General features: G+C 51.9%; 6 protein-coding genes across 6 annotated transcripts; 5 read left to right on the top strand and 1 right to left on the bottom strand.

Annotated features, from left to right (window-relative positions):
• Positions 1 to 511: 511 nt before the first annotated feature.
• Positions 512 to 1,643, bottom strand: BCR38DRAFT_432184 (uncharacterized protein). Its single transcript, XM_040860166.1, has one exon. The coding sequence runs from the start codon at positions 1,318 to 1,320 to the stop codon at positions 697 to 699; it is 624 nt and encodes a 207-aa protein (XP_040716387.1). The 5' UTR covers positions 1,321 to 1,643; the 3' UTR covers positions 512 to 696.
• Positions 1,644 to 1,839: 196 nt separating this feature from the next.
• On the top strand, positions 1,840 to 3,981 carry BCR38DRAFT_432183 (uncharacterized protein). The gene has a single exon (XM_040860165.1). It carries the CDS (start codon positions 2,099 to 2,101, stop codon positions 3,746 to 3,748), a length of 1,650 nt encoding a protein of 549 aa, XP_040716386.1. The 5' UTR covers positions 1,840 to 2,098; the 3' UTR covers positions 3,749 to 3,981.
• Positions 3,982 to 4,596: 615 nt separating this feature from the next.
• BCR38DRAFT_457441 (uncharacterized protein) lies at positions 4,597 to 7,872 on the top strand (the record flags this gene model as incomplete). The annotated part of the gene is made up of 2 exons (XM_040862041.1): positions 4,597 to 7,357; positions 7,388 to 7,872. 2 exons carry the CDS (start codon positions 4,597 to 4,599, stop codon positions 7,870 to 7,872), a joined length of 3,246 nt encoding a protein of 1,081 aa, XP_040716385.1.
• Positions 7,873 to 10,980: 3,108 nt separating this feature from the next.
• Positions 10,981 to 11,530, top strand: BCR38DRAFT_432179 (uncharacterized protein). The gene is made up of 2 exons (XM_040860164.1): positions 10,981 to 11,232; positions 11,279 to 11,530. Exon 1 carries the CDS (start codon positions 11,053 to 11,055, stop codon positions 11,215 to 11,217), a length of 165 nt encoding a protein of 54 aa, XP_040716384.1. The 5' UTR covers positions 10,981 to 11,052; the 3' UTR covers positions 11,218 to 11,232; positions 11,279 to 11,530.
• BCR38DRAFT_193555 (uncharacterized protein) lies at positions 11,206 to 12,360 on the top strand. Its single transcript, XM_040854030.1, has 2 exons — positions 11,206 to 11,733; positions 11,996 to 12,360. The coding sequence occupies exons 1-2, from the start codon at positions 11,579 to 11,581 to the stop codon at positions 12,324 to 12,326; spliced, it is 486 nt and encodes a 161-aa protein (XP_040716383.1). The 5' UTR covers positions 11,206 to 11,578; the 3' UTR covers positions 12,327 to 12,360.
• A 48-nt stretch (positions 12,361 to 12,408) lies between these two features.
• BCR38DRAFT_193436 (uncharacterized protein) lies at positions 12,409 to 14,100 on the top strand. Its single transcript, XM_040854029.1, has 4 exons — positions 12,409 to 12,557; positions 12,638 to 12,796; positions 12,861 to 13,126; positions 13,446 to 14,100. The coding sequence occupies exons 2-4, from the start codon at positions 12,664 to 12,666 to the stop codon at positions 14,025 to 14,027; spliced, it is 981 nt and encodes a 326-aa protein (XP_040716382.1). The 5' UTR covers positions 12,409 to 12,557; positions 12,638 to 12,663; the 3' UTR covers positions 14,028 to 14,100.
• Positions 14,101 to 15,337: the final 1,237 nt, after the last annotated feature.

Below are 15,337 nucleotides of genomic sequence, written 5' to 3'. Positions count from 1 at the left end.
CTCAGGTCTTCAAGATATGGGGAAGGGGGGGGGGGAAGTTGAAAATTGCTGGAGCCACTAGTATTTTGGACCCTCCAAATAAAACCTTCCTTCCTGTAGAGGTTGATATCCTAGATTTTGTGCAGCTGCAGTCTTTAGATGTTCCCTTATGACGCAGACTCTTCCTTACCCCTGTCAAGCTGATGCAGGCAAGCCAGAAGAGATGGAATGCTTTCCAAGGCTGGGGTGGTACGAGTGGCAGAAGTCAGGGAATGGGCAGCAGCAGTCTGTAATTTAGCGCGAATCGTCCCTGCTTGATGGGCGAGTACAGGAAAGATGCCGGTAGTGGAGCCTACCGAACACTAAAGTTGGACTGTCTGGCCGTTTTGGTTAAAGTTGTGCAGGGATGCACAGCGCTTGATGGAGAGTTTCCTGGTCTGAGCTCAATTTGACAAAGCTCTGGCTGAAACTGATGTTCGATGTCTCCAACGTCAATGGGTAGACATGCAAGTGAGGAATGACACCGGAGTTAGTTGGATGGGGGAGGCAGAGAAGGAAGTTCAAAGGAATTGCCGACACTATTTGGGCTCCCCATAGTTCCAAAGTAAAATTTCTCAGGGGTGGTGACATCAGACACAATTAGTCTGCTTTGCGCTATCAGCTGTCAATCCACTTGTGGAAATGTGCCTGAACGATGTCTACCAGATAGTGCCGAAATTATCCGTGGTTTGTCAACTCCCTATGCTGGATCTTGGCTTTCCAGTCCCGTAGCTCCAGATGCCAGTCTATTGCTGTTTTGCCTCTGGGTATTGCTAGGCACACCAATGCCGTGTTACTGTTTCCCAGGACAAAATCATGGCGGGTGTCACTATTTTGGTCCCCTCGTCGCTTCCATCGCTGTGTTCCTCTGCCAACAATGCCAGCCATTGTGGTCGATGCACCCAAACCATCCTCCCTCAAGCTCATCGGTGATCCAATTGTCCAAGACCGCTTAGGAAACCTCGCGGTTGGACCGTTACGCACGCGAATCGGCCACACTTGCCGTACTACTGTCGTTAGCGTCGATCGGAGATTCCTCACGATGCTGCACAATCTAAATTTTGCACCGCAAGCCAACCACTCGCAGTTGTGAGACTTGCGTGGTATGTGTTGTGGGTGGCAGAGTTTGCCTTCGAGACGTTCCAAAGTCAACTCCTCTACCGGCATGGCCGTTGGCGGCCTCTGGAGGAAATGGCCTGAAGATGCCAGGTGTGGTGTTTCGGTGAGAATACTGACAGCGATGGGGCTGTAGTCTAGATCCAGGTCGAAAGGACCCTGGTTACGCGGGGTTGACCGTTGCATGTGCACAGCTGCTAAACCGAACACCGTGAGATTGGCTGGATGAGATCTCAGTTATTGATCTAGAACAGTTTCATGAAACTGCAGCGGGTACTGCAATATGTCGCGCCGCATCGTAAGGGATATGCGGTGATATTCGATTGTGAGACTTGACATCTCCGGCTGTTGGCTTCATTCTCCAATTGAGGGCGGCTTACGTTTTCAGCGGTGTCATTCCATAACATCACGACATAGCAAAATGCCCTTGATATCTCGACGCGTCCACAATAGAATTTATATCTTTCGCTGTTCACTCACGTGTATTAACCAAAGATTGCGTACAGGAATTCAACCTGTGAAGGACACGTGTCTGTGCCCGTTGCTGGTTTGGTCAGGACGAGGCTATCCAGTTTCGCCAGCCGCTTCAGAATTAGATGTTGATAGTAGCATGCTTAAGCAGATGGAAACAATGGAACTTCTCAATGTTGGAAACCGATTCCGGTAGCGTTTGCTTCGGTCATTCCAACAGACCGTGCTAGTGGCCTTTCAATCTTCAACGAGGGTCAATGGTCTTTGTTCAAGAATAACCCGTGTGTTCACATTCCTGGGCAGCTTCTATCTTCTTCCTCTCGACAGATTCGGGTCGTCAACATATTTTCCCAGTCTGCAGTCCTTTCCTTTGCGCACCACTTCTCCTCAGTAGACATCACGAAGTGGTTCGCCTAACGACTGTATTCGAATACTAGGTCAACTTAACTTACTTGGACCTCAACGGAACCTATCCCGCTAGCCTGTCCCAACAATGGGGTTCGGAGTGATTGACCCTCATAAGGTGAAGAAAAATGGATATGTTGAGGCGAACGACTATGCGCTGCCATATCTGAGTAGTCACTTTGAAGAAAACAGTCTTAAGGATGACAACCTTAACATGTTGCAGCATGTCAACTGCAGCTACTTATCAACTCCTGGGAGGCCGCCAACTTTGGAAGCACTGAAGAAACATGCGCAGTCGCTGACTGTACTCATTTCGCAGTTCGCTCCCTCATCAGGCCCAGGCGAGATCAACAACGCAAGATCCCAAGACCCCCAAGCTCGGCGATTCAACAGGGATGAGGCATTTGACTGGCTGAATGATCTTCAGACACCCTACAGCAATGCAGATCGCGCACACCATCGCCCCCTCAACAGCCTGACCAACCGAGTCAAGAGCAACAGCGACATCGACGGTGTCCAATACCACTGTCCACTGGAGGAGCATCCCATATTGCCTCAACAGCCGAAAAGTGAGTCTGCGAAGCTGTTCAAGAAAGAACGACAGTTCAGGCTCCATGCCAGACACACCAACCTGTTGATGCATGCGAATGAATGCCTCGAAATGCTTGACCATGAGTTTTCGGCGACGGGGGGCCTGCTGTCGATACTGCCGACGCAGCAAGGACTCGAAGCAAAGCAGTTGGAATCCGTGAAGGACACTCTCGTGGGCCAATGGCTTGTCTTCACCCAGCAGCTCATATGTCGAATGCATGAGCTAGAAATAGCCTATGCCAACAGCCTGGATCTCCTCAAGGGTGAAGCAGTCGTTCCCATGCAGCATCTGAGCATCCATGGGCCAGATGGACGGTCCGGAAGGACGATTGTGTTTCCCCAGGATCGTTGGATCCTGGCCAACGCTGGAGACGACGTCCTTCAGTTCCTGCACCAGAGTCTGGACAAGAAGGAGATCAGCGCCGGCGATATCGAAAAACAGCAAAAAGCTATGGGCGTCATCGGCGAAACGTTGATTGGGTCAACTGCGACGGCACGCGGCATTGTCCATCTCGATCTCAACACGAGATTCTACCGGATCAAAGGAGACCAGCGCGGCCCCATTTACGTCCTGCCAGCCTATGCTGACCGCCCAGGGACTGCTTATACCCGGGAGATGGAGAGCAGGCCAACTATAGTCGCGATACCGACGCCCAAGTTTCCTGAGCGCGTCAGCGAGTGGGAAAGGAAATCCCAAGGAATGGAACAGCAGCTGCAGAGCCTCAAGGACGAAGTCAACAAGCTGCGCCGACAGAACGACTCGGTTCACAAGGAAAACGGGCAGCTCGAGGCGGAAGCGGACAGCCTGCGCAGGGTTCTCGACAGGTACAAGAAGACGTTCGACACGCCTGAAGGGAAGGCCGCCCAGAAGGACATTGACCACTGGAAGCGGAGACTGGACGAGCTCGGGAACCAGTTGCATGTGGAACAAGGCCTCGCAGGCATATTGCAGACACAGATCGATGCGCTTACGCCAAACGAGTATTCGTGGAAGAACGTGGCAGGCGAGTTGCCTCGGGATGTGGATGGCAATATTACAAACAAAGCTATGAAGGGGATGTTGGAGACTATGAAGAAGGTCTCGCATGAGAATAACTCTTTGAGACAGAGACTTGCCAGACTTGAGACTGCCTGTCGTAAGACCTGAGCAGGCAGAGTTGAAAGAGGTAATTTAACCAGCTAGGTTGCGCAACGTAGGGTTAGCATAGCATTAGTAGTGGGATTTTCTGGAATTGCCAAATTTGACACTTCATCAGCAAACTTCCTGGTCCAAATACTACCGTAGTACTACAAGTCATCATCTGGTCATCGAGGCGACCAGATTGCCGACCGTCCCTCTCAATGCTTCAATTTTGTTGTGATGATGAGGTGGGACAAGACATGTTCGGCTTGATCCGGCTTGGTGAATCTAGATGTTCGCTTGCAGCGGCTCAACTTGAGACGAGCTCGAGGTGGCTGGTTGCCCTGCCAACACCAGCCATGTTCCCCAAAAAAACAGCGCGTACGGAACACCAAACCAAGATTATCGGCCTGGTGCTATTGCAGGCTCGATATTCCTTTTTAGAAGGTTAGTGATCTTCGCAGATGTGACTGACTGACTCGATGCTCGGTCCCTTTATCCATCAACTTGAAGCCAGAAATTGATTTTTGTGCGCGGCCCCAGCTGCAACCGAACTGCGATTGTGTTACTTACACCCGCATTACTGCCCATTTTGTTGACAGCGCTTGATCTACTTGGTATTGCTCTGTGCTGCCCCTGCCCCGAATTGACAACTCACCCATCGGGGCCCCGCTTACCTGGTCTTTACGTGACGATCTCAGGGCTGTCTATACGGATACTCTATAGCAGAGTGGTCCGTCTCTATATTAGTTCTTTGACGACGGTATTTGACACGACGGGGAAAATAGTGAACGATGCTTTGAGCTGAGACAATGCTCACTTCCTTCGGGACGGCAACGCCGCTGCCGTTTGCTCGCCGCGTTTCATCCACAAACATGGCCGTCCGAGCAGCGGCAGCTATCCGCCTTCTTGCGCTTTTGGTGGACACGGCGTCGGCGCAAACCCTCCCATACGCGCCGACGACGATCCTTGTTCCCGAGAATACGGTACCGCTACAACAGAATGTCGGCGCAGACATCGCCTATATCTTCGCACCTAAAGATGGCTCCGTCGAGTTGCTCACCCTGAACATTTCGAGTTCTGTTCAGGCCTCAGACCTGTCTCTCCGCACTTTGTCGCCCAGTCTTCCTTTCCTCACAGGGCAAAACACGGCGTTCGCGCCTAACATCGCCGAAAATGGGTCTCTCATAGTTTACGCGGGAAACTGCTCGTCATCAACGCAGTCGAGCATCTGGGTCCTCAACCTGCAGGCAGATGATGCCCAAGCAGACTGGACCGAACAGGCCACAATATGGGGCAGCGATGGCGTTCAGGCCGGCCCAGGATTTCTCGGGGCCAGCTTGAGTTTTTCAACGACCCTAGCCCCTGTCATGTCGACCGAGAATGTCTACGTGTACGGGGGCATGTGCCCAAGCACAGCTGCAAATGCGACACGGTCACAGTCTGAGGCCACATACTCAAATCAGATGATCAAACTTTGGCGATCCAAATCTGACAGCTCAACCTACTCGGTTCAGTCCGTCGGCAGCAAAAGCGCGCCCATTCCCGAGGCAGGCTTTACCTTCACGGGATTAGTTCCGTCAATGTCGAATCAATCCGGTACCGTCACTCAGCAGATCAACCATGTAGTACTTGGTGGGCACACCCAGAGTGCCTTTGTGAACATGAGCACCGCAGCTATCTGGAGTTTGCCCGAGGAAAGCTGGGCTTATGTGGATATAGAGGTCGCAGATTCCAGGACAGCTGGTACTGAACTGGCTATAAAGAGCGCTTCACAGTCAGTTGATGCCAGGTCGGGCCACAGTGCAGTGATGAACCAAGACGGCGATGCTCTCATCATCTACGGAGGCTGGGTTCAGAACGTTTCGATAGCCGCTACGCCTCAGCTGGCCATTCTGGAGATGGGAGCCGGCTACGGCGGCGCTGGAAAATGGCAATGGGTCATTCCAGAGAATCAGCCCTCGGGTCCGGGTATATACGGACACGGTGCGGCGCTTCTGCCAGGCAACGTCATGATGATTTATGGAGGGTACGACATCTCTTTATCTGGAAGCAGTACCAAGAGGCAGGCAACGAGTACGAACAGCAATATATTCCTCAACCTGACAACTATGACATGGTCGGACACGTACAACAACCCGGCCTACCTTGCCGCCGGCGGAACCCCAGCAGAGTCGCGCAGTTCCAGCAACGATGCTAAGAAGCGCCTCGGGCTCGGATTAGGTCTTGGCCTTGGGCTGGCTGCTGTTCTTGCCACGCTGTTGGTGTACCTTTTCTATCGCCGGCGTCTGCAGCGGAAACGAGCAGCACGCGAGGACGCGATCCGTGCTATAGCCCAAGACACAAACCGATTTCTCCACCACGACATGATGGAGCGCGACGATGGACACGGCTCCTCATGGTACACAGGAGCAAACGACCCTTATCGGAGTGGAGGGCGGTCTCTAGGGTTCGAAAGCTTGCGTGGCCGAGGTAACATAGACGGCAGTAACAGCAATATCCCTGGAAACCAACAGTTTGCACAAATAGCTCGTAAACCTATTGCGCCGAGAGGAGCCAGGGGTCAATATCAACCAGCATCTACGAGCGATTACGAGCCGCGGTCGGGCAACAGGGGAGGTCGAGCTGGGCCGATTCACCCCATCTACGAAGCAGACGAGGACGGCGAGATGCATGACGAAAACAAGCCAGCCAGCCCAGCCAAGGAAGCAGTTAATCGTGATAGTGCAAACTATTCTGACCCTTTCTTGACACCTACCACTGATCGCCAATTCGTCTTGCCACCACCTAATCGCGGCTCGGCAACCCCCAGCCCCGAAGGAAAGCAGACCACCGACCCTGAGGTCCAAGATTGGATGTCTGATATCGATGCTGCTGATGCATTGATCAGCTCGCGCATGGCTACACATAGTGCACAGGGAGGCAACGTGCGGAGCTCCCCCACCCGAAGAGGGACGATCAAGTCGAATCGCTCGGGCTATGTCGCCGACGACGACTCGCGAACCGGGAGCAATGTCTCCGAGTCGAATCGGAGTACCCTCTCGCGGTCCAACTCGGCACAGCACCGTAATTCCTTTGGCGCGAGTGCTGCTGTGGCAGCTGCTACCGCAGCCGCTGTGGCGGAAGAGAGACAAGGCACGAGCAGTAGTAGCAGTAGTGCGCCATCATACAATACTGCGAGATCCAGCTTCCCGGCTCTAAGGGCTAGTGGCCCGGCTCTCCTGATGGGCAATTCGCCGAACAATGAGGACGAGGACGAGACACCGGGCAGTCCAAGCAAAATGAAGCCCCGCCGAGGATGGTTGGGTAGTTTGCGACGTGTTTTCAGCGGACCGACGCCATCTCCCACCAACAGTGATAGGGAGGGAAGCCCCATTCGCGATAGCATGGCCGAATCGTCCGACTACGACCCGCGACTCGGCGGACTAGGAGGCATTGCCGCTGGTGGGCTACTGAGAAGGAAAGGAGGCCGTCACGCCTGGGAGATTGGGGAAATAGGCGAGTCCTCGAGGAGGGACGGCGTTCCTGCCGACGAAGAAGACGAGTGGGACATTGAGAAAGCGGTGGAGAAGAGGCTCGTACAAGTCCTATTCACGGTGCCTAAGGAGCGCCTGAGGGTCGTCAATGCGGAGCCGAGTATAGAAAGTCTGAAAGATGTGGTCGTAGACCCAGACAGGGATCTTCACGAGGAGATCGAGAGGTTGTCTGCGGTCATCGCGAAGGGAGATTTCGACGGCGAGGTGCATGTGGTGGACAGGGATGGAGATTTCGAGAAGCAGATGATGCTCCGAGGGGAGAAGGAGCATGGAGAGTATGCAAGAGACAAGGGCAAGCAAAGGGAAACGGTGGATTCGGGTTTCGGGACGGATATTGGTAGTGATAGACACATGTCTCCTGGGCCGGAGGACCTGCTGGCCGTTCCCGCAGCGATTGAGAGATACCCGTCTCATGGCTCGTCCAACCGGCTCGGCGTGGACAGCCGTGCCAGTCAGAGACATTCGTCGCTTACCTCGGAACACAGCGAGGGCAAGGTGCTTCATGCCGAGGCAGTTCGGCTGGAGCGCCCGGACAAACCCAAGACTCGAGTTCTGGCCATGGTTGAGAGCTTCGAGTTCAAAAGCCGGACGCCAAGTCCGGAACGACCCCCGTGAAATGCGTCCGGCACGAAAGTCTTGTGATCAACAACGCTGGAAAGGCAGCAAGGAAGGGTAGGGATTTATTGGCGCCATCGGTTTGTTTTTGCATTGCTGGATCTACATATACTATACACCTTTGTAGTGCGTGGACCTTGGGATGGACGTTGGCCCCTCGACTATCGTTCTTGTACCTCGGAGCGAGGATACTTGTAGGCTTGGTTATGTTGAATTGAGTCCAACGAACAGCTGAATCCAAATCTGAAGCGGATCTGTACCCCCCACTATATATCGATGTTTTAACGGCCCCGACAATTTGGTGAGAGTCGATTGACGAAAACCGATTTGCTCCCCGCAGCCCTCGTCAGATCTGACATGGGCGTTGAGCGGCACCGTTACAGCAGATGCGGACTTGTCCTGTCTTGGCACGCACGAGGCACAACGAGGGCGACAAATGGCAGAAATGTCGTGATGACGAAATGTGTCGACCTGGAAACCGCCCCCGAACCTGAAAACAAGCGGGAATGCGAATGCGGCAAATGTGGTTGATCTGAACCAGGACCTGTTGATCTTCATTTCAGGGCAAGCGACATGTGCGTCCAGCCTTTTTAGTTGCCCAATTGGCACCTAACAACAATGAACCTCTCGCCAATGGAGCCGGGTACCTGCCGACGCAAAATCCAAAATCAGCCCTTCATGGGCCATCACTTCCTCTCTGGCTATAGTGATGGGTAGTCTCGTTTGAGGTTTCAAGGCTGAGAAACAAAAACTCGCCAAACTAGGTGAACTAGACCATGATGGTTCTTTGGGGCGTCGCCAAGCCGGAGCCACAGACTTGACAGGTTGATTAGTGCTGAGAATCGAGATCTGTACCTGGTGAAGTTGTGTGAGTTGTTATTAACAAGATATAATCAACAATGCTTTGCGCGATGAACGACGATATTTTGTTGATCCTGGTACGGCCGGAGCAAACCACGCGGTGCTCCGCACGACACGACATTGCTACACGCGTTCATGGATGGCCATTCCCTATGCCATAGTAGGAAGGAAAAAAAGAGGAGACCGCAACCAGGCACTTGCGCGCGTTAATGACCCGAGATCCTAGGCAATAAAACTACGAATATGATGACATGACCATTGGCCAATGGTGGCGTAGTGCAGTGCCGTTTGAGAATAGCTATTGGCCAGCACGCAGGTGTCGATGACGTTGAATTGAATGCGTGTTTTCTCTGTGGAGTTGGAAGTGGATCGTCGCATACCTGTAGTCGGGTACGGAAAGTGGGAGAATGACGACTATCGAAGAGACAAATGGGGCTTCACGATGGAATGTAGTCGGGCAAGACGTCTTTGTCCCATGAGAATAACGACTCTCTGGTCGGGAAAACAGTGTCTGCGATTTCTTGAGTGGGTTTCCTACTTGGCTTGGTAAATGAAGCACAGTTCACTTGGGTATTTGAAACTTTGATCGCAGATTCGGGTCTGGAACCGGTCACTTGGAGACGAATGCGATAGCCAACCTAGGTCCGAACAAGATGAACTCTGGGAACGCGTGAGAATCGGTAAGCCCTGGATCTTGCACAAACAGACGTCACTAATTTAGCATCCCAAGAACCAGTCGGTCCAAGGACAAATCCGGCGCGGGCGGATGCCAGCGGATTGACTAGCCAACTCGGTATGATATTGAACCAAAATAGCAATGACGTACTCTGCAGAACTTGATATTATCCCGTTCCACATCAAGTTCTGATGGCTCGCATACGCTGCTATGGCCATGGATGAGACCTTTGGCTGCAGCTGCTGCCAGGACCGGGGCAATACCAAATTATCTCCTCCGTTCCGCTTACCGGCCATTTGCCGTTACGTTATCACTTGGCGCGGAGCGGGAGAGACCTTGAAAGCCAGCCCCATTGCGACCGGACGGGCTCCGAGGAGATGATCTGTCTTTGGGTGCATCATCAATAACTTGATTATTTCGGCAGGAAGCCACTAGCTGCCCTTCTCGTCGAACCAATTGCGTGAATTTGAGGCCATCCCATGTATCGTCCGTTAGTTGCACGCTGGAATGGCCAATTAAGGTTGGAGGTGGTTGGTTAAATCGTACTTAATCTATGTAGTATACGGACGATTCTCGTGTTTGGCCTAGCGATGCGGCGAATATGCACTTCGAGCCTGCTAAAAGCTACGAACCTCACACCATCTCAAAAAACCTGCCTCCACTGGACGGAGACGGTGGGTCTGCCTTGCATTGGGTTTTACGGGATTTCCGGTGATGAGAGCTAAGAGACTCTGAAGTGGCCGTCCGGGTATTTTGGCATACAGACTTTGCAATGCAGAGCCGATCTGGGTGACTCAACTGAGCAGCTTTTTTTTTGTGACATTAGTCCTTGGTCGAGCCACGATAAGCCTGACTGCTCGGGATTCAAAGGATATGGAGATCGCATGTTTTTCCCCCTTATCTCCGTCGTGTTGCCCTGCCTATTGATGCATGCGATCCAAGATCACGAACTTTCTGGCGCCGCCGCTGACAATGGTGGATGCATAGTCCTCAACAAGTCAGTCATATGAGCAATTGATCAATCACATGAAGCCATCCTGCAAGCTGCCTCTGTCATCAATTGAGAGGACATGGGGTAAGCTACTTCGGAGCCTAAAGGCTGTAGGCACTCCATTGGCCCGATAACTTTTGGTGTTGCGTTTGTGTGAACTGGAGATCACAAGTATCTAAACTGTAGGACCCAGGGACACTTCAGTAGCGAGCATTGGTTTCTGAGTGTCCGTGTCAGGCGAGACTGCGCTAGGAAATTGTGTAGCCGCCTCTATGGCAAGGTCTTCCCTGATTTGCACCAGCGCATATTACTGAAGGTGTCAACCTGTTGCCACTTTGGAGCAAGGAATTGTAGTACTTTTATGCTGGACCCACACGTCGAGGCTAAATGGAACAATAAAGAATACTGCTTGCAGTATAGCTGCATGCATATGTGTGGGCCGATCGAGTGTTCTCGAGAAGTTGGCGATTGGGCTCGTGGAAGGTCTCAGAAACAAGGCTAATGCCGAGCGGAAAAGTCCAAACCGAATGGCATATATCATGACGACTTCGTGTCCAGTATATGGTGCCGCGTCGGGCGTAGTTACTCTTTTGCTGCTCATCGAAGCGAGTGACGAGACACAGGATATGTGCAGGTGAAGTTAGCGCAAGTCATGTCGCAACTATCACATCTGGCGACATGTGCAAGTTTGCCAGATAGTACTGCACACTATGAAGACAACATCAATAGCCACTGGCAGAGAGGAACTCTTCGAACAATAGCGCCCAAGGGACACCATGCCATCGCCTACCGACCTAATGGCTCCTTTAGCTCGTGAGCATGTTGCAGACAGGTGTGTTCTGGTAATAGAATGGAGGTCCCTGCTGAGGCTGAGCCAGTCCGTCGGTTTGTTGTGGGTCGCAGTGGGAAATATCTCTGAGCGTTATCAAATTCCTCAAGCTTGGCTTTGCTTGGGTGAGCTGTTAAATTCGCCCAGGCCCAAGTCGGGTCGGGTCAGTGAGACAATTTATTAGGACAGAAGATCACACATCGCAAGCGCCCGTGTCAATAGAGTATGTCTGTCGGGTGCATCCAAGCAAATAATAAATAGCGTAGCACTCCAAGCTCTAGAGACAACAGCATCCGAGCTCAATGTGAATGGCCGATGGGTTTGCTGCTGTGCGTGCCTGGCGATCCATATGATTCTACTTTCGTATTTTGTCTGGCAGTTGGGCCCCGCCGGCGTTTCTCGTAATTCAGCTCTGTGCTCAAACCTAGTGTTAGTGATGATCAGTCGCCAAAACCCTTTGCAAGGGCTGCTCGCCTGTAATTCCCTCCACCCTTGCCTAAAAAGGTATCACCACAAGACAAGCCAACCCTGCGCAATCCTGAATCCCGGTTCACCCATCTCAAATCTCCCGAAGCCCATCAATTATTTCCCATCCTTCCCTCGCCTGTCTTCCAATCCATTCCCAAGTCGATTGTTGTTTTCGACAATTTTCCTTGACACCCCGTCTTGACTCGTAGATTGAGCAAAGCTCTCGCCTGTCCTTCTTGTTGTCTCTCGCTTCCAGCTTCCTTTTTATCATTTTCTTCTCTATTCTGACTTATCCTAGACTTGGAGGACGACTACTCCCCCTCTTCCCCCGTCCCCACGTTCGATACGTCGGTTCAATCACAAAGAAAAATACCCGAACTGGCATCCTCCCTGATGACCCTGTGCTAGCATCTTTTTGTCTCTCCCCACCAGAGCCCACACCTGCACGCGCGAAACACAGACAGCAGGATACCGTTTCCGACCGGTCTTGGCGCCCTATTGTGAACACCCAGCGCATCCGGTTTTCCTGGCCCATCTTCCAGCACGCTTTTACCCATTTCGGCGCCTGGCTTTCACCTTCTCCTCACCCTCTCACCCCTCTTCGAGGCCCGGTCTATTCGGCATCGTGACCCTCACAAGCCAAAGCAAGGGAGTCTTCGTTGCCACAAGCAGCCTGCTGGAAGCTTGCTGCTGCTGCTGTCTCCGTTGGTTGCACTTTACATTTTCACCTGAAGCAGCACTGGACCCTGCCATGGCCACGCACAGCCCATAAGAATCTGGCAGCATATTGCATGGGCTCATTGGCTGGTCATTACACTCTTTACCTAACATACATAATCATTATTAGAAGAACAGGCAATGTGAGTTGGTTCTCAACTTGACGTTGACAGCCCCCATAGATGTCACATAATAGTAAACGAAAGCTAACAGTTCTTTGTAGCTGAATTCTTCAAGTCCGCCCAAACAATGGTATCCTGTCAACAATTTTGGCCCTTGGCGGCCCTCGTGACCCTGCTGAGTGTGGCGACCATGAGGACGGCCGCTGCAAGCACCGACATGGTCTACTGCGCAAGCATCAACACAGCTTCCACCAGTGCCAGTATGTGCCCAGTACCCGCGCGGAACCGACACGTGGATTACTGATGCTGACATTTATGGCTCAGATTTTAGCACTTTCCAGTCTGATGGACTGTGTTATGAATTTTGCATAGACGACTACGCCTTTGCCATCGTCCAAGAGAACAACTGCTGGTGTAGTAACTACGTGCCAGCTACACATGTGGACATAAACGATTGCGACACCGCTTGTCCTGGCTATCCCAGCGACACTTGCGGAGGAGACGACCTTTGGGGCTACATGTCACTTGACAAGTCCCCGTCGGGAACATCAGGGGCAGCTACCGCGACAACAGCTGCTACCACTACCAAAGTAAGTCTGCTTCCCAGTTCATCTATCCGCTGAATACAACGCCTCTTTATTGGGCCCCGAGGGTTCCGTAACCCCTGGTGACATACTGTTTGCTTTCGAGAATGCGACTAGAATACTCGATTTTAACAGTACTCAACATCAGGACACGGTCACTCAGACTGTACGGAATACTGTGACCATCTCTTCAACTACTACACAAAAAAATGTGCAAACTTTGACTGACGCTGTTGTATGCCAACTTGATTCCCTTGCGTGTTGGAACTCCTTCGTGTAAATAGTGTGTGCGGCGTACTAAAAACACTATGCTGACCTACTTCAGACCAAGGTTTCCGCCACGGATAAAGCTACAACTAAAACTCCTAATGAAGATTCCACCACAACCGCTGTGCCCAGCATCTCCGTCGCGACCATCACCCAAGGGGGGAGTATCAGCTATCAAACCGTCACTGTAGTGCCTACAGCCACTCCTGTTTCTTCCGATACCAGTTCAGCCGAGACAACATCCAGCAAAAATGGTCTATCAACCGGTCAGGCGGTAGGAGTTGCGGTGGGTGTGCTAGGAGGCGTGTTGATCCTTGCAGCCATCGGGGTCTTCATGTGGTTAAGACGCAAGAGATTGCAACAAGAGGCGGACAATGAGAACAGTACGCGAGGTAGCTCGGCCGGTATGATGAGTACGCCACAGACAGAAATGGCTTCTGTTTGGGACGGTGACGCATCGACGATGGGGCGGAGGAATAGTCGACTGATGCCTCATGACCCGCGGATGGATCCTTATGTCGCCAACATTTATACGCGATTTGACAACAAAAGCCAAGAAAGCGTCAATACCCTGCGAGACGATCACGACTATTCGAGACGAGTACTTCGGACGACGAATCCCGATCCAAATATTGACTGATCAGAGTTGGCCACCAGATTGTATGCGAAGGGTCAAACACCGTCCTGGAACGGTTGATGGTGACGTGCGCGATACTCCGACGGGTACACGAAACTTTGGGACACTGCATTGCACTGCATTTCCGAGATACCGAATGATGGCGTTTTTAGGAGAGCAAGGTTTCAGGAACAACGCCATTTCGCGAAAACATATTGATAAAAACTTCGACCCAACATTGGTTTGTCCAGAGCATCAGATGAATTAGTGCCAAAGCTTGATTTATTGGCACCTTGACAGCATCCGCAATACCTTGGTACCGCAGAGGCCTGTCGGTAGCAAGATGGATATACAGCGAATTGGTCCCTTTGCGGGCTGCTGGCATCACAGCACACAACCGACCGAGCTCATATGCGCCGACGCACTTCAAGAGAGCAGAAGCCTGGCATGTAGGAGGCAACAATGGTCACGCACGAGCGCAGAGAGTTTAGCATAGCGGCAGTTGTAATTATCATAGGAACATCACACGGGGTGTGTCATTTAGGGGCACGGTGGACGCGGTCCAACATTTGCGATGGCTGGCAGCTGCGTTTGGGCGAGCATCAATAATAACAAAATAGCCATGTAATCGCAATTCCCTGTACATAACAAAGCTATGTGAAGCTGTAAAGGCCATGGATTCAGTAATAGTTAGATAATCATCCCACAACATCCCGCGACGAAGGTCGATATTGCCTTCATGGTAGACAAAACCCAACCAATAATAAATCCCGCGCCCTGTGCTCAGTTGTTCCGGTTGCTGAAGAAATGTACGCAAATGTATGCAAGTACAAATTAGCTGCCAAAGGGGTAGCCAGTTGACGCATGTAGGCCACGCGGCGCGCTATTTCTTATATGAGGATTCACAGCGGTTGCATCATCATCGTGCACTCGCGAAAGGGGTAGCGTTTGAGCGTCTGCGCGTTTGCAGAAACAATTAATGGCAAATAACCCTATATGTGGTTCCAGGGCAACCCGACATCACATCACAATTTTAGTTCTTGCTGTCTCGGTTGGAACATCCCCTTGAATGAGAAAAGGCGGTTGATCGCATCGATTGTATGCAGATCCGGGGCATTTTGCTAGCACTGCGTGGCGGGCGGCTCGGCTGCTGGGAAGATGCGTTTTCTTAATATGACACTGCGTAGTTCTAGCAATCTACCATTTGTGAGTATTTCATGAGTGCCCGATTGTGAAAATATGCCAGCAAGTTGTACTAGGCATCGTACTTTGTATATACAATACGACTCGCGCCTCGTTCAAAACACTCTTTCTCATACGATTCCTCCTACTGC

Source organism: Pseudomassariella vexata, assembly GCF_002105095.1.
Source record: "Pseudomassariella vexata strain CBS 129021 chromosome Unknown BCR38scaffold_6, whole genome shotgun sequence".
Taxonomy (NCBI): domain Eukaryota; kingdom Fungi; phylum Ascomycota; class Sordariomycetes; order Amphisphaeriales; family Pseudomassariaceae; genus Pseudomassariella; species Pseudomassariella vexata.
This window is presented reverse-complemented; position numbering and strand designations above follow the sequence as displayed.

Bases quoted from the DNA above. Each gene is read 5' to 3' on its own strand.
- BCR38DRAFT_432184 (XM_040860166.1), bottom strand. From the start codon at position 1,320: ATGCAACGGTCAACCCCGCGTAACCAGGGTCCTTTCGACCTGGATCTA.
- BCR38DRAFT_432183 (XM_040860165.1), top strand. From the start codon at position 2,099: ATGGGGTTCGGAGTGATTGACCCTCATAAGGTGAAGAAAAATGGATAT.
- BCR38DRAFT_432179 (XM_040860164.1), top strand. From the start codon at position 11,053: ATGTCGCAACTATCACATCTGGCGACATGTGCAAGTTTGCCAGATAGT.
- BCR38DRAFT_193555 (XM_040854030.1), top strand. From the start codon at position 11,579: ATGATTCTACTTTCGTATTTTGTCTGGCAGTTGGGCCCCGCCGGCGTT. The intron at 11,734-11,995 runs GTATCACCACAA...GACTTATCCTAG, and splicing joins CTCCACCCTTGCCTAAAAAG to ACTTGGAGGACGACTACTCC.
- BCR38DRAFT_193436 (XM_040854029.1), top strand. From the start codon at position 12,664: ATGGTATCCTGTCAACAATTTTGGCCCTTGGCGGCCCTCGTGACCCTG. The intron at 12,797-12,860 runs GTATGTGCCCAG...TTTATGGCTCAG, and splicing joins CACAGCTTCCACCAGTGCCA to ATTTTAGCACTTTCCAGTCT. The intron at 13,127-13,445 runs GTAAGTCTGCTT...GACCTACTTCAG, and splicing joins CAGCTGCTACCACTACCAAA to ACCAAGGTTTCCGCCACGGA.